The sequence below is a fragment of the Pieris brassicae genome, chromosome Z (assembly GCF_905147105.1).
Source record: "Pieris brassicae chromosome Z, ilPieBrab1.1, whole genome shotgun sequence".
Lineage (NCBI taxonomy): Eukaryota > Metazoa > Arthropoda > Insecta > Lepidoptera > Pieridae > Pieris > Pieris brassicae.
The window spans coordinates 9,456,396-9,479,727 of NC_059680.1; the positions used below are offsets into that span (position 1 = coordinate 9,456,396).

General features: G+C 39.8%; 1 protein-coding gene across 4 annotated transcripts in view; it reads left to right on the forward strand.

The window, feature by feature from the left end:
• The window catches only part of LOC123718958 (titin), a 91,787-nt gene that overhangs the window by 41,844 nt on the left and 26,611 nt on the right, over window positions 1-23,332 (forward strand). The window contains exons 32-44 of one of the 4 annotated variants that reach the window (XM_045675975.1): window positions 77-5,917; window positions 8,153-8,848; window positions 9,386-10,596; window positions 10,957-13,168; window positions 13,346-14,248; window positions 14,414-15,328; window positions 15,494-16,768; window positions 16,946-17,488; window positions 17,600-18,568; window positions 18,746-19,288; window positions 19,400-19,648; window positions 19,826-20,008; window positions 20,120-23,248. The exons of 1 other annotated variant lie outside the window; for it this stretch is intronic. In XM_045675975.1, the coding sequence (XP_045531931.1) occupies window positions 77-5,917; window positions 8,153-8,848; window positions 9,386-10,596; window positions 10,957-13,168; window positions 13,346-14,248; window positions 14,414-15,328; window positions 15,494-16,768; window positions 16,946-17,488; window positions 17,600-18,568; window positions 18,746-19,288; window positions 19,400-19,648; window positions 19,826-20,008; window positions 20,120-23,248 (18,669 nt within the window). Of the gene's footprint in view, window positions 1-76; window positions 5,918-7,584; window positions 7,614-8,152; window positions 8,849-9,385; window positions 10,597-10,956; window positions 13,169-13,345; window positions 14,249-14,413; window positions 15,329-15,493; window positions 16,769-16,945; window positions 17,489-17,599; window positions 18,569-18,745; window positions 19,289-19,399; window positions 19,649-19,825; window positions 20,009-20,119; window positions 23,249-23,332 lie in introns of those variants that run through there. 2 more of the 4 variants (XM_045675976.1, XM_045675979.1) reach the window with 2 other exon arrangements.

Consider the following 23,332-nt stretch of genomic DNA (forward strand, 5'->3'; position numbering starts at 1 on the left):
TTACATTAACACAGCAATACAATATGGTGTTATTTTAATAAAAAATATCAACTTATACTCATACTATATTTCACAGATGAAATCAAACAAGTAAAACGCAAAAAACACACTAGACAGACTGAAATATCTGTTGAAGAGTCTACTGAAAAATCGAAAAAAACAATGAGTAAAAAGTTTTCCCGAGAAGGCACCGGTGACTTAGAAGAAGAAACAGTACACAGTATGGATACTGAACATTTTAAATCAATTAAAACTGTACCCATTGATTTATCTGATAGTAGAATTGAAGTAGTTTCATCGAGCCAAGCAATAAACATAGTCCCAGAACAAGCAAAACAGATACAAGAAGCTACTGTTAGGTTTGATACAAACCAATCGCTTATTAGTACTGTACAACATTTACAGGAACGTGAAGGACCTTTGCAAATTGTTGAAAAATCTGAAATTAATATTAAAACATCTGTTATTGAAGCTGAACCATTACAAATCAGTGAAACCAATATGCAAGATGCAGTTGGGGTGTGTGTCACTGATAGTGATAATAAAGAAACTATTAAAAATACTATAATAGTAGAATCAGAAAGTTTAGAAATGGCAGAAGTTATTCCAAATATATCACTTGGTAAAATTGACGAACGTAAACAGAATGAAGGAAAAGCCAAAACTTCTATTATTTTAAAAGATGCTATTAAGGTTTCCGAGCAATACGTTCCTGTAAAAGAAGACGTCTTAGAAAAACCCCAAATCAAACATACTGTTGCGGCGGTTACAGTTTCACCATTGACAGGAATAAATATACAAGAAACCATGTCGGAATATAAAGAACATGATTTTATTTGTAAAGTTTCTGATAAAGAAATAACTCCTACACCTAATTTTAAATTGTTAAAATCAATTGAAGTAGGTGAAGTATTTGTAGAAGATAAATCTGGAAAGTACTATCCCGAACTGATTGTACCAACCGAAATGGCTAACGAAGATGTTATTGTTTCTAATGAAATCTCTACTATAATACTCAACCTACAGGAAAAAGAAGGTTTATTTGATTCTCCTAAAGTTCCAAGTACCCAAGAAGCTAGAATTGATATGGTGTATAAAGATAGCATAGAAGTTGCGGCAAATATCTTACATGAAAAAGAAGGGATAGTTCCAAAGAATGAAGGGCATTCAAAAGTTCAGGTAGATGGAGATTTCCAGACCCATCAAAGTTTATGTAACTTTATGCCGGAAACTCACATCAAAGAGGCTGTATTAAGTCAAGACGAATGCACGAAAAAGAATGCAAATATAACTTTTAATGAACATCAGCATAAATTTAATTTTGAGACACAAATACATGAAACGGAACATAATTTAAAACAAGACAACGCTGTTGATAAAGAGTTTGCGCATATTCAGGTAGGTACATTAGATAAAAATCTTACTGAAGAAATTCAAATTCATGAACGAGAAAACAAACTTCTCTTAATGGATGAAAAAACATCGGTTAAGGCAAATATTGATATGAATTTGGCCGAACCAATTATTATGTCTGAAACAATTCAAATAAACTCAATGAAAGATCTTATGCCTGCAGATAATAAAATTAATGAACGTGCAATTGAAACGCTGATAACACAAAAAGAAAAAACAATTTCTTCTACTTTCATTCATGACCAAGGAGTTGAAGAGATGTATGCCTATACAAAACCGGAAAATGCGGGTATGTCCTTGTCCCCCAATACTTCTTTATCCATAAGTGAAACGGAAGTCGCTGATTCAGCTGGAAAATTGCACATTAAAAGAAGCCCCGAACTATTAAATGCAAATGCAACACTGAGTCATAATTTGAAATCGCCATTATCTGAGATAGTCACTACAGTCAATCAAGTTAAAAGTCTAGATTATGTACAAGAAAAGCAAGATACAGCAGAAAAAAGTAGAGATGTATACAACGAGCTATATATTTCACAGGCTGCGGTAGAAGAGCAAACACAAGACTTTGTTGCTATTAAAATTCCTGACACTGAAGCTAAAAGTAGTTTTACTGAAAACGAAGGGTTATTAATAAGTGAAATAGTAGCAAATTCGGAATTCAAACCTTTTAAAGTTGATACAGTTTCAAATAGAAAAGCAGTTGTAACACTAGATGTCAATCAAAGAGTGCCAATTACTTCTGAAGTAAGTGCGGGAGATATTTTAGATACCTTGACTATAATAAAACCACAAACAGAAGATGTAAACATAAAATCAAATAACTTAAAATCCCTAACGATTTCTGAAAATGCTACTTTAGAAAGTCAAGGTATTTTAGAGGAATATTTAAAACCAGACCAAAAGTCTATTATAGCTGACGTAATTTTAATAAATGATACTATTCAAGTAGTTGAAACTGTAGGAGGTGAGAAAGAAGACGAATATAAAATTGATGATTCCCCTAAAATTTGCATGGCTTCGACGGATGTACTCAGTCGTCCCGTGGCAATTTCTTTCGAGCATGAATTAACAGATTCTACTACAACTTTCACGAGTGAAGAGACTTCGCATCCTTCATATAGAAAAGCTTCACTTTATAATATTTATCAGACAGAATTGTCTGTTACTGATACTGTTTGTAATGAAAAAGAAAGTGACCTTATTAGTAAAACTCCTAACTTAACTAAAGCTATACCAAATTTGCCAGAAAATCAAGCTATTCTTATCGCGGAAAGTAATTCTGAGATTGTACCTGAATGTTTTAATATACAGACAACACTTTCTGTCAAAGCAAATCCCGATTCCGTAGTAAATGAGGCGTTAACACAACAAGAAATTTTAGTAAATATACAGGAAGGGTCATTTAATAAGGAACTTAGTAATACAGTGAAACCAATTGTAAGTATTGATGCTTTTAAAGTGCCAGCATATGACCAAAATATAGTTATAGAAAAAGAAATTGTACTTTCAAAACCACATATCCCTGATGAACATAAGGCAGCTGTATTGATTAATCAGCATCATGAGGTCGTTACTTCTGAAATATTATCACAAACGGACAATATAAAAGATTCTGACGATTTTCATATTCCTAAAACAAAAGCTGTCGAGAAAGTAGATATATATGGAAAGATAGCTAACACTGAAGAAATTATGATAAGTCAAACACCCGAAGAGTTCTTAAAAAGTAAAGTTATATTACAACGTCCTACTTTAAGTTCAGTGTCTGCATATTCTTTACAAAACACACAAACGATAGCAGCCGATAGTGAGGTATCTATTACAAATGAAAAATTAGTTGAAAGTATTGGAACCCTTCATCTTACAGAGATTGAAGCTTTGATCACAAGTTCAGCAAATATAATCGAAGAAGAAGTTAAATTCCAAGGTAAACCACCTGAACCTCTTACTCAAGAAGCGAATGTTGGCTTTGTTCCATTATGTGGAACTGTTAATACTGAAGTAGTGTCTTCAGACATGATGGACAAGTTAACCGATAAACTGCCAATATCTAGTAGAGCTTCCCTAAAACAAGACGAAAATTGTCAATATTTACAAGGTTTGGAAGTTTTCCCTGTGCTCAAAGAAGAAGAACTTGTACTTGACAAAAAAATTGTTCCACAAGATATTAGAACAAGTCTTGTTGAGTCTGCTGCAAAGGAAATTACTGAGGTAAAAACAAATGAAAAAGAAAGTTTAATAACAAGTAACGAAAACACTGACGTATTCAAAAAGAAAGCAAATATATCTGTAAAACCCCAACAATCTTTAATTAATGAAGAAGTTATTACCCAAGATAGCAGTAAAGTCCTATATATTCCAGGAAAAATAAAAGAATGCGCTATGCCTACACAAAACTTACAACAAGCTGTAGAAAAATTGGAACCCTTTATCATAGAATCAGAAAATATATACCAATCGATTGAACCTAGTGCTAAGAAAACAAAGCCAGAAATAGAAGAGCAAAAGTCTCTAAACGTAACTGAAGCTATCTCGACAGAATCAAGTTCTATTCTCAAAACTATTGAAATTCCACGTCAGGAAACTTGCCAGACGCATGAATTAGTTGTCAATACCGAATTAAAAGTCAATGAAACTATGCATAATGAACGGGAACAGGCTTTATTAACAAATGAAAATATAAAAACAAACAGTGCTAGTATTGATATCCAGCCACATCAGAGCCTAAGAGTAAACCAGCAAATTGTAGCAGAAAAAGAAGATTCACTAAATTTAAATCAATCGCCAGGAACCATAATTAATACTATAACCATAAGACCACATAAACATTTAAATATAGACATATGTGAAACATCAGAGTCAGAAGAACACATTCCTAAAATAGAACCTGCTAAAGAAATTCAAAGTGATGTTAATATAGAAACTTTTAAACCAATAACAGTTTATGACATTGACGTCCAAGAACAACAAGAATATTTCAAAGTTACTGATTCTTCTAAAATAAAAAATGCTGACATTAAATTAAATGTTGATGAACATGTTAATGTTACTGAAATAGTTCCTACTGAGCAAGAATCTTTTCTCAGAGAAAAAATATTGGAAAAGGGCAGTCAATTGTCTTTAAACGTAGAAATGTCAAAGCATGTGATAGTATCAGAGATAAAGACGATAGAAGCTGAGGATAATAATCTAAATATTATACATCAACCTCAGCAAAAGGTGACGTCTACTTACGAAACATCGTCACCTATTGAGGTCCAAGAAGTTGAAGTTAAAGAATCAGAACAAAGTATGAATGCCTCAAATGTAAGACACTTGGTTAAACCTAATTTAATATTGGATTGTCAACAACATGTAATAGTAAGTGATGTATGTGCCAAGGAGAAGGAAGAAATTTTGAAAATAGAAACCATGCCTAGAAATGAAAATCAATCAGTAGATTTTGTTACGTCTTCTTACCTTACCAGCACACAAAATATCCCGCTAGAGGTTTCTTCCAAAATTATTACCAAGGACTTTAATAATATTGAACATGCTAACTTAACGCACTCCTTTTCTCAAAGTATTCACGCTGAGCAACCCAATGTAATTAATTCTCTTGTAGACATTGTTACGACGGAAGCACCTGAGAAAATTGTTATTAAAGAAACGTTTGTGAGCTCAAATACAATACAGCAATCTGACATTATCACACAAGAAGATTTTGTAGAGTTACCAAATTATACTCAAATATGCATTAACGCCAGACCTACTCAGGTTTTTGATAAAGTTATACCAGAAACAATATTATCACAAGTGATGGAAAATACCGAAATTTTAGATCAAATTCCTTCGGCTTCGAAAAATTTAGCCCAGTGTTTAGTAGAGCCTTTTAATAATATTCTGACGGAAGAACGAACTTATCATGAAACGCCGCAAGAAATAATTTCACAGAAATATGAAGAAACAAAAGCTGATAAGAATTACGTTGAGTTGCAATCAGTACAAAAAACCGAAGTAATTGCATCTGAGAAGATTCTAAACTTCAATAAAACAAATGAAAGAATAGATCAAAAGGCAGACCAAAGTAATGAATATCAAAAACATGTAGAAATTTTCAAACCGCAACTTTTGGAAACTGCAACTTCTTTGCTTACACCGAATCAACATCTTTCAAAAAATGCTTCTATTGACTTGGAAGCTCACACTACTTATGTTACAAAAGAAATCACAAGCCAGGACGCTCCTTTAAAACTGGAAATTGACCAAAAATATTCAACGACAGCTAAAAAACAACTATTAGAAATTACTCCCTTGGAGCAAATAGAAACTTTTTGTCAAGAACATGCAAATGATATCCAAACAGAAGATACTCATCAACAAAATATCTTGGAAGCCAAGACTTTTGAGATATCACCCATCCAGCAGATGGATGTTATGATCCACGAGAGTGAAATCAATACTGACTTTGGGAAATTGCCTCGAATGGATACAGCTTCTGTACTCATAAAGTCAACAGAAGGTATTAGTATTTCTGAAGTTTGTGATGAAAACATTACACATACCTTTACGGAACCTAAGAAACAACGAGGTAATGCACAACCAACAATCACTCCTATGAAACACATAGAATGCACTGAAAACATTTTGGATAGTCAAGTTGAAGATTTACTAATTGATATTGATCAATTAAAAACAATAACCGTGAAAACACAATCCGTATCACCTTTAATCGTAGCAGATTATACTACTTTACAAAATGAATCTAAACTACCCTTACAAACATTACCAGAACAACTTAACGCTGTTTCGGGTGTAACTGTGCTAAGTGTACTAGAAGTAAACGATGAATTTATAAATGAACAAACAATGCCTTTTGATGATACATTTAAACCTCTTCTTCGTAAATCTAATGTAGCGAAAGATGACAAAGAAACAATTATCGTATCACAACCAGATATACATTTCTCGGCAGGTAAGTTTTATTTTATAATATTATAGTCAAAAATCCGGTAAATAAAATATGAATTAATGATACATGATAATAATATAAGATTTTAAATAAGGTTATATTTTTATATATCATTCCTCTTGTTGATTTATGGATAACGTACCGATTTCCTTGCGTTATTTGATTTCTCTGTACGAACCAGTGTTAATTATGTACAAAGAAATATTGATCCTTGAATATATTGAAAAGAGCGGGGGAGAGTTTCTTGACAGTTCCTTTCGGCCGTCTTGCCCGTCCGCCCGAGCAATGTAAATTTAAAATTTATTTTTCTTAAATGTTAACGTTTATTGGTAAATGAACACCAATATGAATATAAAAATAATGATTTATATTATCATAAATGATAAATTATTTCACATTATCGGTTACTGAAAAAACTTATTTGTTGTCTCGCCCTAGATTACTTAATACATATATCTAGTACATTACCGGGTAAATTTCTTCATTTCTATGTGATACAAATAAGTACCTTTATTTTTATATCTTTCACATCTGATTATTTCCATAAACCCAAACCATCATACCCAAACCAAATTTACCATACCGATTACCGTTACAATTCCTATGCTAACAGTTTTAAAACAGTACTCACTCAATATTTACATTAAAGTATTATTCAATTAATGTAGCTAACGTAGAGAAGGCATTTATAAGTAGATTCCTCGTGTCTTTCTAGACACTCACAGCTCTATTTGAATATATTAATGTCCTTAGGATAAATTTCAGAAACGTAACTTAGCGCGAACTATAACTCCCATATTTTAAAATCAATACATATTTTTGACGTAAGTACGTGAGACAGACTTTGCGTTTAGTCGCGCTAACACTCGTTTCTGAATTTTACCCTTAAACTTCTTTTATAAGTAAAGATTACTTCACCTAATGTATCTAGATAACCTTTTTAACGTATAATACAGTTTATAACTGACATACAGTAAAATATAACTTCTTACCTCTTTATTAATGAACACTAAATCAACCAATAATAGCACTCTTTGAACTAAAGTATATATATAGTAAATCCCGTCAAATTGTGTCTTCACTTTTATGAAAACATGCGACATATGAGTAATTTATATTGCAAATACATAACACTGCAATTAGAGCAATATTTTTAATAAGAGGTTTTGCTCCACATTTAACACTCAACTGATTAAAATTAAATTCAAAACTTCTAGACATAACTTGAATAGCACGTTAAACCCCCGTATCTATAATTCTAAAAGTTTCTAATTAATTTCTAAATCAAGACCATACTTCTTATAGTATTTAAAAAAAAATCTACATATAATAAACGCCTGCATTAAGGTTTAAAAATTGAAAAGACAATATATAAAAGTATATACAGGTCAATCTGAACAAGTTAAAGTTTCAATTTGGATAATCTCGGGATCTAAGTAATGGATGTCTCAATAAAAAATAATCTCGCGGCACAAGGCTATTATCCGTTTTATCTAATTTATGAGAGATTCGAATGCTTATTTATAACTACAAAATGATTACAGTTAGTCCAAATTTTTATTAATTATTATTTTAATTTGATATTTGCAAGTATTTCTTAAAATGTATTGTAATTATTAATCTGCCACAAATGATAACCGCTGTCAATTTCGACTACGATTTCTAAAATTTCTAAAATGAAAATGAAAAAAGTATTAAAAGAAGATTTTAAAATTTTTATCTTTTAATTTACCGAAAAAGATACGGGGGTTAAAGTCACATAATCATTAAACATCACTTTTCCAGACCACGAAAATAATTCTCAAACTCTATCACAATATTCATCTGATATGGAAGAATCAGAAGAAATTGTTTCAAAGTTTATACGTGGACCTGGGCAAGAGGAACCAATACAAATAAAAACAAAGAGGACAGTGTTAAGAAAAAAACGTAAATCTGGAGGCGAATACGACAAAGGTGACATAGTCATCGAGGAATCGTTGGACGATGAAAACGTAGAAAAACTGAGACCACGAAAAATAAACAATATACTTATAGAAGAATACCATGGCGACGATTTAAATATGGTGATCGATACTGGTAAAAGTACGGTAGAAATGCCAGATGAATATTTAGAGATACCTAAGATGACAACACAGGTGTTAATAGAAGAAGTGGAAGAAAGAATGAATGATTCAAATTTTAAAAAAAATAACTTAGAAGAAGATGGTGTTATGACAAAAATACAGGAAATCTCCCAAACAATACTAACACAAGACTCAACTGAAGATATGCATGAAGTTCAAGAGAGGAGAACAGACAAACTAAAGTCATCAGAGCATGCAACCACCGTCAAAACAAGGAAACGCCAAGTCAAGAGCAAAGACGGCGCTGATGAAGAAATACACGAAAGCAAAGAAACAACTGACTTCCCAGACACGTCGGTAGAAGTAGTAGAAGTTCCGGAAGAGACAACCGTCGAAGAAATCAATACACCTGAGGGTAAGTTGACAATCAAAACTACCAAAAAACGCACAAAGAAGACAAAACATGTTCGAACGCCACAGGACATAACAGACGACACTGTCACAGACGAAACTCTTCCACTTACAGACGAACTACTATCGCCAGAGCAAGCAACCATTAACGAAAAATCTCCAGAAACAGTCCAAATTACAGAGGTTCAAACTGAAACCGGTAAAACGCGAACGATAAAAACAAAGAAACGCAGAGTCAAGAGCAAAGATGGAAATGTTGAAGAAATACACGAAATTATAGAAACAACTGAGTTGCCCGACACGTCAGTAGAAGTGGTTGAAATTCCGGAAGAGACAACCATCGAGGAAATCGATACACCTGAGGGTAGGTTGACTATTAAAACTACCAAAAAACGCACAAAGAAGACAAAACACATTCGAACGCCACAGGACATAACAGAAGACACTGTCACAGACGAAACACTTCCACTAGCTGACAAGCAAATATCGCCGGAGCAAGCAACCCTTATCGAAGAATCTCCCGACACAGTCCATATTACAGAGGTTCAGACTGAAACTGGTGAAACGCGTACTGTCAAAACAAAGAAACGTCGAGTCAAGGGTAAAGATGGCGCTGTTGAAGAAATACACGAAATCACAGAAACAACCGAGTTGCCCGACACGTCGAATGAAGTGGTTGAAGTTCCGGAAGAGACAACCGTCGAAGAAATCGATACACCTGAGGGTAAGTTGACTATCAAAACTACCAAAAAACGCACAAGGAAGACAAAACACATTCGAACGCCACAGGACATAACAGAAGACAATGTCACTGACGAAACACTTCCACTAGCTGACAAGCAAGTATCGCCGGAGCAAGCAACCATTCTCGAAGAATCTCCCGACACAGTCCAAATTACAGAGGTTCAGACTGAAACTGGTGAAACGCGTACCGTCAAAACAAAGAAACGTCGAGTCAAGGGTAAAGATGGCGCAGTTGAAGAAATACACGAAATCACAGAAACAACCGAGTTGCCCGACACGTCGGTAGAAGTGGTTGAAGTTCCGGAAGAGACAACCGTCGAAGAAATCGATACACCTGAGGGTAAGTTGACTATAAAAACTACCAAAAAACGCACAAAGAAGACAAAACACATTCGAACGCCAAAGGACATAACAGAAGACACGGTCACAGACGAAACACTTCCACTAGCTGACAAGCAAATATCGCCGGAGCAAGCAACCCTTATAGAAGAATCTCCCGACACAGTCCAAATTACAGAGGTTCAGACTGAAACTGGTGAAACGCGTACCATCAAAACAAAGAAACGTCGAGTCAAGGGTAAAGATGGCGCTGTTGAAGAAATACACGAAATCACAGAAACAACCGAGTTGCCCGACACGTCGGTAGAAGTGGTTGAAGTTCCGGAAGAGACAACCGTCGAAGAAATCGATACACCTGAGGGTAAGTTGACTATCAAAACTACGAAAAAACGCACAAAGAAGACAAAACACATTCGAATGCCACAGGACATAACAGAAGACACTGTCACAGACGACACACTTCCTCTTACTGACGAGCAAGTATCGCCAGAGCAAGCAACCCTCATCGAAGAATCTCCCGACACAGTCCAAATTACAGAGGTTCAGACTGAAACTGGTGAAACGCGTACCGTCAAAACAAAGAAACGTCGAGTCAAGGGTAAAGATGGCGCTGTTGAAGAAATACACGAAATCACAGAAACAACCGAGTTGCCCGACACGTCGAATGAAGTGGTTGAAGTTCCGGAAGAGACAACCGTCGAAGAAATCGATACACCTGAGGGTAAGTTGACTATAAAAACTACCAAAAAACGCACAAAGAAGACAAAACACATTCGAACGCCAAAGGACATAACAGAAGACAATGTCACTGACGAAACACTTCCTCTAACTGAAAAGCTAATATCGCTAGAGCAAGCAACCATTCTCGAAGAATCTCCCGACACAGTCCAAATTACAGAGGTTCAGACTGAAACTGGTGAAACGCGTACCGTCAAAACAAAGAAACGTCGAGTCAAGGGTAAAGACGGAGCTGTTGAAGAAATACACGAAATCACAGAAATAAACGAGTTGCCCGACACGTCGGAAAAGGGGGTTGAAGTTCCGGAAGAGACAACCGTCGAAGAAATCGATACACCTGAGGGTAAGTTGACTATCAAAACTACCAAAAAACGCACAAAGAAGACAAAACACATTCGAACGCCACAGGACATAACAGAAGAAACTGTTACTGACGAAACACTTCCACTAGCTGACAAGCAAATATCGCCAGAAAAAGCAACCATTATCGAAGAATCTCCCGACACAGTCCAAATTACAGAGGTTCAGACTGAAACTGGTGAAACGCGTACCGTCAAAACAAAGAAACGTCGAGTCAAGGGTAAAGATGGCGCTGTTGAAGAAATACACGAAATTACAGAGACAACCGAGTTGCCCGACACGTCGGTAGAAGTGGTTGAAGTTCCGGAAGAGACAACCGTCGAAGAAATCGATACACCTGAGGGTAAGTTGACTATCAAAACTACGAAAAAACGCACAAAGAAGACAAAACACATTCGAATGCCACAGGACATAACAGAAGACACTGTCACAGACGACACACTTCCTCTTACTGACGAGCAAGTATCGCCAGAGCAAGCAACCCTCATCGAAGAATCTCCCGACACAGTCCAAATTACAGAGGTTCAGACTGAAACTGGTGAAACGCGTACCGTCAAAACAAAGAAACGTCGAGTCAAGGGTAAAGATGGCGCTGTTGAAGAAATACACGAAATCACAGAAACAACTGAGTTGCCCGACACGTCGGTAGAAGTGGTTGAAGTTCCGGAAGAGACAACCGTCGAAGAAATCGATACACCAGAGGGTAAGTTGACTATCAAAACTACCAAAAAACGCACAAAGAAGACAAAACACATTCGAACGCCACAGGACATAACAGAAGAAACTGTTACTGACGAAACACTTCCACTAGCTGACAAGCAAATATCGCCGGAGCAAGCAACCCTTATCAAAGAATCTCCCGACACAGTCCAAATTACAGAGGTTCAGACTGAAACTGGTGAAACGCGTACCGTCAAAACAAAGAAACGTCGAGTCAAGGGTAAAGATGGCGCTGTTGAAGAAATACACGAAATCACAGAAACAACTGAGTTGCCCGACACGTCGGTAGAAGTGGTTGAAGTTCCGGAAGAGACAACCGTCGAAGAAATCGATACACCAGAGGGTAAGTTGACTATCAAAACTACGAAAAAACGCACAAAGATGACAAAACACATTCGAATGCCACAGGACATAACAGAAGACACTGTCACAGACGACACACTTCCTCTTACTGACGAGCAAGTATCGCTAGAGCAAGCAACCCTCATCGAAGAATCTCCCGACACAGTCCAAATTACAGAGGTTCAGACTGAAACTGGTGAAACGCGTACCGTCAAAACAAAGAAACGTCGAGTCAAGGGTAAAGATGGCGCTGTTGAAGAAATACACGAAATCACAGAAACAACTGAGTTGCCCGACACGTCGGTAGAAGTGGTTGAAGTTCCGGAAGAGACAACCGTCGAAGAAATCGATACACCAGAGGGTAAGTTGACTATCAAAACTACCAAAAAACGCACAAAGAAGACAAAACACATTCGAACGCCAAAGGACATAACAGAAGACACTGTCACAGACGAAACACTTCCACTAGCTGACAAGCAAATATCGCCGGAGCAAGCAACCCTTATCGAAGAATCTCCCGACATAGTCCATATTACAGAGGTTCAGACTGAAACTGGTGAAACGCGTACTGTCAAAACAAAGAAACGTCGAGTCAAGGGTAAAGATGGCGCTGTTGAAGAAATACACGAAATCACAGAAACAACCGAGTTGCCCGACACGTCGAATGAAGTGGTTGAAGTTCCGGAAGAGACAACCGTCGAAGAAATCGATACACCTGAGGGTAAGTTGACTATCAAAACTACCAAAAAACGCACAAGGAAGACAAAACACATTCGAACGCCACAGGACATAACAGAAGACAATGTCACTGACGAAACACTTCCACTAGCTGACAAGCAAGTATCGCCGGAGCAAGCAACCATTCTCGAAGAATCTCCCGACACAGTCCAAATTACAGAGGTTCAGACTGAAACTGGTGAAACGCGTACCGTCAAAACAAAGAAACGTCGAGTCAAGGGTAAAGATGGCGCTGCTGAAGAAATACACGAAATCACAGAAACAACTGAGTTGCCCGACACGTCGGTAGAAGTGGTTGAAGTTCCGGAAGAGACAACCGTCGAAGAAATCGATACACCAGAGGGTAAGTTGAATATCAAATCTACCAAAAAACGCACAAAGAAGACAAAACACATTCGAACGCCAAAGGACATAACAGAAGACACTGTCACAGACGAAACACTTCCACTAGCTGACAAGCAAATATCGCCGGAGCAAGCAACCCTTATCGAAGAATCTCCCGACATAGTCCATATTACAGAGGTTCAGACTGAAACTGGTGAAACGCGTACTGTCAAAACAAAGAAACGTCGAGTCAAGGGTAAAGATGGCGCTGTTGAAGAAATACACGAAATCACAGAAACAACCGAGTTGCCCGACACGTCGAATGAAGTGGTTGAAGTTCCGGAAGAGACAACCGTCGAAGAAATCGATACACCTGAGGGTAAGTTGACTATCAAAACTACCAAAAAACGCACAAGGAAGACAAAACACATTCGAACGCCACAGGACATAACAGAAGACAATGTCACTGACGAAACACTTCCACTAGCTGACAAGCAAGTATCGCCGGAGCAAGCAACCATTCTCGAAGAATCTCCCGACACAGTCCAAATTACAGAGGTTCAGACTGAAACTGGTGAAACGCGTACCGTCAAAACAAAGAAACGTCGAGTCAAGGGTAAAGATGGCGCAGTTGAAGAAATACACGAAATCACAGAAACAACCGAGTTGCCCGACACGTCGAATGAAGTGGTTGAAGTTCCGGAAGAGACAACCGTCGAAGAAATCGATACACCTGAGGGTAAGTTGACTATCAAAACTACCAAAAAACGCACAAGGAAGACAAAACACATTCGAACGCCACAGGACATAACAGAAGACAATGTCACTGACGAAACACTTCCACTAGCTGACAAGCAAGTATCGCCGGAGCAAGCAACCATTCTCGAAGAATCTCCCGACACAGTCCAAATTACAGAGGTTCAGACTGAAACTGGTGAAACGCGTACCGTCAAAACAAAGAAACGTCGAGTCAAGGGTAAAGATGGCGCAGTTGAAGAAATACACGAAATCACAGAAACAACCGAGTTGCCCGACACGTCGGTAGAAGTGGTTGAAGTTCCGGAAGAGACAACCGTCGAAGAAATCGATACACCTGAGGGTAAGTTGACTATAAAAACTACCAAAAAACGCACTAAGAAGACAAAACACATTCGAACGCCAAAGGACATAACAGAAGACACTGTCACAGACGACACACTTCCTCTTACTGACGAGCAAGTATCGCCAGAGCAAGCAACCCTTATCGAACAATCTCCCAACACAGTCCAAATTACAGAGGTTCAGACTGAAACTGGTGAAACGCGTACCGTCAAAACTAAGAAACGTCGAATCAAGGGTAAAGATGGCGCTGTTGAAGAAATACACGAAATCACAGAAACAACCGAGTTGCCCGACACGTCGGTAGAAGTGGTCGAAATTCCGGAAGAGACAACCGTCGAAGAAATCGATACACCTGAGGGTAAGTTGACTATCAAAACTACCAAAAAACGCACAAAGAAGACAAAACACATTCGAACGCCACAGGACATAACAGAAGACACTGTCACAGACGAAACACTTCCACTAGCTGACAAACTAGTATCGCCAGAGCAAGCAACCCTTATCGAACAATCTCCCGACACAGTCCAAATTACAGAGGTTCATACTGAAACCGGTGAAACGCGTACCGTCAAAACAAAGAAACGTCGAGTCAAGGGTAAAGATGGCGCTGTTGAAGAAATACACGAAATTACAGAGACAACCGAGTTGCCCGACACGTCGGTAGAAGTGGTTGAAGTTCCGGAAGAGACAACCGTCGAAGAAATCGATACACCTGAGGGTAAGTTGACTATCAAAACTACCAAAAAACGCACAAAGAAGATAAAACACATTCGAACGCCACAGGATATAACAGAAGACACTGTTACTGACGAAACACTTCCACTAGCTGACAAGCAAATATCGCCAGAAAAAGCAACCTTTATCGAAGAATCTCCCGACACAGTCCAAATTACAGAGGTTCAGACTGAAACTGGTGAAACGCGTACCATCAAAACAAAGAAACGTCGAGTCAAGGGTAAAGATGGCGCTGTTGAAGAAATACACGAAATCACAGAAACAACCGAGTTGCCCGACACGTCGGTAGAAGTGGTTGAAGTTCCGGAAGAGACAACCGTCGAAGAAATCGATACACCTGAGGGTAAGTTGACTATAAAAACTACCAAAAAACGCACAAAGAAGACAAAACACATTCGAACGCCAAAATACATAACAGAAGACACTGTCACAGACGACACACTTCCTCTTACTGACGAGCAAGTATCGCCAGAGCAAGTAACCCTTATCGAACAATCTCCCGACACAGTCCAAATTACAGAGGTTCAGACTGAAACTGGTGAAACGCGTACCGTCAAAACTAAGAAACGTCGAATCAAGGGTAAAGATGGCGCTGTTGAAGAAATACACGAAATTACAGAAACAACCGAGTTGCCCGACACGTCGGTAGAAGTGGTCGAAATTCCGGAAGAGACAACCGTCGAAGAAATCGATACACCTGAGGGTAAGTTGACTATCAAAACTACCAAAAAACGCACAAAGAAGACAAAACACATTCGAACGCCACAGGACATAACAGAAGACACTGTCACAGACGAAACACTTCCACTAGCTGACAAACTAGTATCGCCAGAGCAAGCAACCCTTATCGAACAATCTCCCGACACAGTCCAAATTACAGAGGTTCATACTGAAACCGGTGAAACGCGTACCGTCAAAACAAAGAAACGTCGAGTCAAGGGTAAAGATGGCGCTGTTGAAGAAATACACGAAATTACAGAGACAACCGAGTTGCCCGACACGTCGGTAGAAGTGGTTGAAGTTCCGGAAGAGACAACCGTCGAAGAAATCGATACACCTGAGGGTAAGTTGACTATCAAAACTACCAAAAAACGCACAAAGAAGATAAAACACATTCGAACGCCACAGGATATAACAGAAGACACTGTTACTGACGAAACACTTCCACTAGCTGACAAGCAAATATCGCCAGAAAAAGCAACCTTTATCGAAGAATCTCCCGACACAGTCCAAATTACAGAGGTTCAGACTGAAACTGGTGAAACGCGTACCATCAAAACAAAGAAACGTCGAGTCAAGGGTAAAGATGGCGCTGTTGAAGAAATACACGAAATTACAGAGACAACCGAGTTGCCCGACACGTCGGTAGAAGTGGTTGAAGTTCCGGAAGAGACAACCGTCGAAGAAATCGATACACCTGAGGGTAAGTTGACTATAAAAACTACCAAAAAACGCACTAAGAAGACAAAACACATTCGAACGCCAAAGGACATAACAGAAGACACTGTCACAGACGAAACACTTCCACTAGCTGACAAACTAGAATCGCCGGAGCAAGCAACCATTATCGAAGAATCTCCAGACACAGTCCAAATTACAGAAGTTCATACTGAAACCGGTGAAACGCGTACCGTCAAAACAAAGAAACGTCGAGTCAAGGGTAAAGACGGCGCTGTTGAAGAAATACACGAAATCACTGAAACAACTGAGTTGCCCGACACGTCGGTAGAAGTGGTCGAAATTCCGGAAGAGACAACCGTCGAAGAAATCGATACACCTGAGGGTAAGTTGACAATCAAAACTACCAAAAAACGCACAAAGAAGACAAAACACATTCGAACGCCACATGACATAACAGAAGACACTGTCACAGACGAAACACTTCCACTAGCTGACAAGCAAATATCGCCGGAGCAAGCAACCCTTATCGAAGAATCTCCCGACACAGTCCATATTACAGAGCTTCAGACTGAAACTGGTGAAACGCGTACCGTCAAAACAAAGAAACGTCGAGTCAAGGGTAAAGACGGCGCTGTTGAAGAAATACACGAAATCACTGAAACAACTGAGTTGCCCGACACGTCGGTAGAAGTGGTTGAAGTACCGGAAGAGACAACCGTCGAAGAAATCGATACACCTGAGGGTAAGTTGGTTATCAAAACTACCAAAAAACGCACAAAGAAGACAAAACACATTCGAACGCCACATGACATAACAGAAGACACTGTCACAGACGAAACACTTCCACTAGCTGACAAGCAAATATCGCCGGAGCAAGCAACCCTTATCGAAGAATCTCCCGACACAGTCCATATTACAGAGGTTCAGACTGAAACTGGTGAAACGCGTACCGTCAAAACAAAGAAACGTCGAGTCAAGGGTAAAGACGGCGCTGTTGAAGAAATACACGAAATCACTGAAACAACTGAGTTGCCCGACACGTCGGTAGAAGTGGTTGAAGTACCGGAAGAGACAACCGTCGAAGAAATCGATACACCTGAGGGTAAGTTGGTTATCAAAACTACCAAAAAACGCACAAAGAAGACAAAACACATTCGAACGCCACAGGACATAACAGACGACACTGTCACTGACGAAACACTTCCACTAGCTGACAAACTAGTATCGCCGGAGCAAGCAACCATTATCGAAGAATCTCCAGACACAGTCCAAATTACAGAGGTTCATACTGAAACTGGTGAAACGCGTACCGTCAAAACAAAGAAACGTAGAGTCAAGGGTATAGACGGCGCTGTTGAAGAAATACACGAAATCACTGAAACAACCGAGTTGCCCGACACGTCAGTAGAAGTGGTTGAAGTTCCGGAAGAGACAACCGTCGAAGAAATCGATACACCTGAGGGTAAGTTGACTATCAAAACTACCAAAAAACGCACAAAGAAGACAAAACACATTCGAACGCCACAGGACATAACAGAAGACACTGTCACAGACGAAACACTTCCACTAGCTGACAAGCAAATATCGCCGGAGCAAGCAACCCTTATCGAAGAATCTCCCGACACAGTCCATATTACAGAGGTTCAGACTGAAACTGGTGAAACGCGTACTGTCAAAACAAAGAAACGTCGAGTCAAGGGTAAAGATGGCGCTGTTGAAGAAATACACGAAATCACAGAAACAACCGAGTTGCCCGACACGTCGGTAGAAGTGGTTGAAGTTCCGGAAGAGACAACCGTCGAAGAAATCGATACACCTGAGGGTAAGTTGACTATCAAAACTACCAAAAAACGCACAAAGAAGACAAAACACATTCGAACGCCACAGGACATAACAGAAGACACTGTCACAGACGAAACACTTCCACTAGCTGACAAGCAAATATCGCCAGAAAAAGCAACCTTTATCGAAGAATCTCCCGACACAGTCCAAATTACAGAGGTTCAGACTGAAACTGGTGAAACGCGTACCGTCAAAACAAAGAAACGTCGAGTCAAGGGTAAAGATGGCGCTGTTGAAGAAATAGACGAAACCACAGAAACAACTGAGTTGCCTGACACGTCGGTAGCAGTGGTTGAAGTTCCGGAAGAGACAACCGTCGAAGAAATCGATACACCTGAGGGTAAGTTGACTATCAAAACTACCAAAAAACGCACAAAGAAGACAAAACACATTCGAACGCCACAGGACATAACAGAAGACACTGTCACAGACGAAACACTTCCACTAGCTGACAAGCAAATATCGCCGGAGCAAGCAACCATTTTCGAAGAATCTCCAGACACAGTCAAAATTACAGAGGTTCATACTGAAACCGGTGAAACGCGTACCGTCAAAACAAAGAAACGTCGAGTCAAGGGTAAAGATGGCGCTGTTGAAGAAATAGACGAAACCACAGAAACAACTGAGTTGCCTGACACGTCGGTAGCAGTGGTTGAAGTTCCGGAAGAGACAACCGTCGAAGAAATCGATACACCTGAGGGTAAGTTGACTATCAAAACTACCAAAAAACGTACAAAGAAGACAAAACACATTCGAACGCCACATGACATAACAGAAGACACTGTCACTGAAGACACAATTCCTCTAACTGAAAAGCAAGTATCGACAGAGCAAGCAACCATTAACGAAGAATCTCCAGACACAGTCAAAATTACAGAGGTTCATACTGAAACCGGTGAAACGCGTACCGTCAAAACAAAGAAACGTCGAGTCAAGGGTAAAGATGGCGCTGTTGAAGAAATACACGAAATCACAGAAATAACTGAGTTGCCTGACACGTCGGTAGAAGTGGTTGATGTTCCGGAAGAGACAACCGTCGAAGAAATCGATACACCTGAGGGTAAGTTGACTATCAAAACTACCAAAAAACGTACAAAGAAGACAAAACACATTCGAACGCCACAGGACATAACAGACGACACTGTCACAGACGAAACACTTCCACTTACAGACAAACTAGTATCGTCGGAGCAAGCAACCATTATCGAAGAATATCCAGACACAGTCCAAATTACAGAGGTTCAGACTGAAACTGGTGAAACGCGTACCGTCAAAACAAAGAAACGTCGAGTCAAGGGTAAAGATGGCGCTGTTGAAGAAATACACGAAATCACAGAAACAACTGAGTTGCCCGACACATCGGTAGAAGTGTTCGAAATTCCGGAAGAGACAACCGTCGAAGAAATCAATACACCTGAGGGTAAGTTGACTATCAAAACTACCAAAAAACGTACAAAGAAGACAAAACACATTCGAACGCCACATGACATAACAGAAGACACTGTCACTGACGACACAATTCCTCTAACTGAAAAGCAAGTATCGCCAGAGCAAGCAACCCTTATCGAAGAATCTCCCGACACAGTCCAAATTACAGAGGTTCATACCGAAACCGGTGAAATGCGTACCGTCAAAACAAAGAAACGTCGAGTCAAGGGTAAAGATGGCGCTGTTGAAGAAATACACGAAATCACAGAAACAACTGAGTTGCCCGACACGTCGGTAGAAGTGTTCGAAATTCCGGAAGAGACAACCGTCGAAGAAATCGATACACCTGAGGGTAAGTTGACTATCACAACTACCAAAAAACGTACAAAGAAGACAAAACACATTCGAACGCCACAGGACATAACAGACGACACTGTCACTGACGAAACACTTCCACTAGCTGACAAACTAGTATCGCCGGAGCAAGCAACCATTATCGAAGAATCTCCAGACACAGTCCAAATTACAGAGGTTCATACTGAAACTGGTGAAACGCGTACCGTCAAAACAAAGAAACGTAGAGTCAAGGGTAAAGACGGCGCTGTTGAAGAAATACACGAAATCACTGAAACAACTGAGTTGCCCGACACGTCGGTAGAAGTGGTCAAAATTCCGGAAGAGACAACCGTCGAAGAAATCGATACACCTGATGGTAATTTGACAATCAAACCTACCAAAAAACGCATAAAGAAGACAAAACACATTCAAACGCCACAGGACAAAACAGACGACACTGTCACAGACGAAACACTTCCTCTTACTGACGAGCAATTATCGCCAGAGCAAGCAACCCTTATCGAAGAATCTCCCGACACAGTCCAAATTACAGAGGTTCATACCGAAACCGGTGAAATGCGTACCGTCAAAACAAAGAAACGTCGAGTCAAGGGTAAAGATGGCGCTGTTGAAGAAATACACGAAATCACTGAAACAACTGAGTTGCCCGACACGTCGGTAGAAGTGGTGGAAGTTCCGGAAGAGACAACCGTCGAAGAAATCGATACACCTGAGGGTAAATTGACTATCAAAACTACCAAAAAACGCACAAAGAAGACAAAACACATTCGAATGCCACAGGACATAACAGAGGACACTGTCACAGACGAAACTCTTCCACTTACAGACAAGCAAGTATCGCCAGAGCAAGCAACCATTAACGAAGAATCTCCCGACACAGTCCAAATTACAGAGGTTCAGACTGAAACTGGTGAAACGCGTACCCTCAAAACAAAGAAACGTCGAGTCAAGGGTAAAGACGGCGCTGTTGAAGAAATACACGAAATCACGGAAATAAACGAGTTGCCCGACACGTCAGTAGAAGTGGTTGAAGTACCAGACGAGATAACCGTCGAAGAAATCGATACACCTGAGGGTAAGTTGACTATCAAAACTACCAAAAAACGCACAAAGAAGACAAAACACATTCGAACGCCACATGACATAACAGACGACACTGTCACAGACGAAACACTTCCTCTTACTGACGAGCAATTATCGCCAGAGCAAGCAACCCTTATCGAAGAATCTCCCGACACAGTCCAAATTACAGAGGTTCATACCGAAACCGGTGAAATGCGTACCGTCAAAACAAAGAAACGTCGAGTCAAGGGTAAAGATGGCGCTGTTGAAGAAATACACGAAATCACTGAAACAACTGAATTGCCCGACACGTCGGTAGAAGTGGTGGAAGTCCCGGAAGAGACAACCGTCGAAGAAATCGATACACCTGAGGGTAAGTTGACTATCAAAACTACCAAAAAATGCACAAAGAAGACAAAACACATTCTAATGCCACAAGACATAACAGAAGACACTGTCACAGACGAAACACTTCCTCTTACTGACGAGCAAGTATCGCCAGAGCAAGCAACCCTTACCGAAGAATCTCCCGACACAGTCCAAATTACAGAGGTTCAGACTGAAAATGGTGAAACGCGTACCGTTAAAACAAAGAAACGTCGAGTCAAGGGTAAAGACGGCGCTTTTGAAGAAATACACGAAATCACAGAAATAACCGAGTTGCCCGACACGTCGGTAGAAGTGGTTGAAGTACCGGAAGAGACAACCGTCGAAGAAATCGATACACCTGAGGGTAAGTTGGTTATCAAAACTACCAAAAAACGCACAAAGAAGACAAAACACATTCGAACGCCACAGGACATAACAAAGGACACTGTCACAGACGAAACTCTTCCACTTACAGACAAACAAGTATCGACAGAGCAAGCAACCCTTACCGAAGAATCTCCCGACACAGTCCAAATTACAGAGGTTCAGACTGAAACTGGTGAAACGCGTACCGTTAAAACAAAGAAACGTCGAGTCAAGGGTAAAGATGGCGCTGTTGAAGAAATACACGAAATCGCAGAAACAACCGAGTTACCCGACACGTCGGTAGAAGTGGTCGAAATTCCGGAAGAGACAACCGTCGAAGAAATCCATACACCTGAGGGTAAGTTGACTATCAAAACTACCAAAAAACGCACAAAGAAGACAAAACACATTCGAACGCCACATGACATAACAGACGACACTGTCACAGACGAAACACTTCCTCTTACTGACGAGCAATTATCGCCAGAGCAAGCAACCCTTATCGAAGAATCTCCCGACACAGTCCAAATTACAGAGGTTCATACTGAAACCGGTGAAATGCGTACCGTCAAAACAAAGAAACGTCGAGTCAAGGGTAAAGATGGCGCTGTTGAAGAAATACACGAAATCACTGAAACAACTGAGTTGCCCGACACGTCGGTAGAAGTGGTGGAAGTTCCGGAAGAGACAACCGTCGAAGAAATCGATACACCTGAGGGTAAATTGACTATCAAAACTACCAAAAAACGCACAAAGAAGACAAAACACATTCGAACGCCACAGGACATAACAGAGGACACTGTCACAGACGAAACTCTTCCACTTACAGACAAGCAAGTATCGCCAGAGCAAGCAACCATTAACGAAGAATCTCCCGACACAGTCCAAATTACAGAGGTTCAGACTGAAACTGGTGAAACGCGTACCCTCAAAACAAAGAAACGTCGAGTCAAGGGTAAAGACGGCGCTGTTGAAGAAATACACGAAATCACGGAAATAAACGAGTTGCCCGACACGTCAGTAGAAGTGGTTGAAGTACCAGACGAGATAACCGTCGAAGAAATCGATACACCTGAGGGTAAGTTGACTATCAAAACTACCAAAAAACGCACAAAGAAGACAAAACACATTCGAACGCCACATGACATAACAGACGACACTGTCACAGACGAAACACTTCCTCTTACTGACGAGCAATTATCGCCAGAGCAAGCAACCCTTATCGAAGAATCTCCCGACACAGTCCAAATTACAGAGGTTCATACCGAAACCGGTGAAATGCGTACCGTCAAAACAAAGAAACGTCGAGTCAAGGGTAAAGATGGCGCTGTTGAAGAAATACACGAAATCACTGAAACAACTGAGTTGCCCGACACGTCGGTAGAAGTGGTGGAAGTCCCGGAAGAGACAACCGTCGAAGAAATCGATACACCTGAGGGTAAGTTGACTATCAAAACTACCAAAAAATGCACAAAGAAGACAAAACACATTCTAATGCCACAAGACATAACAGAAGACACTG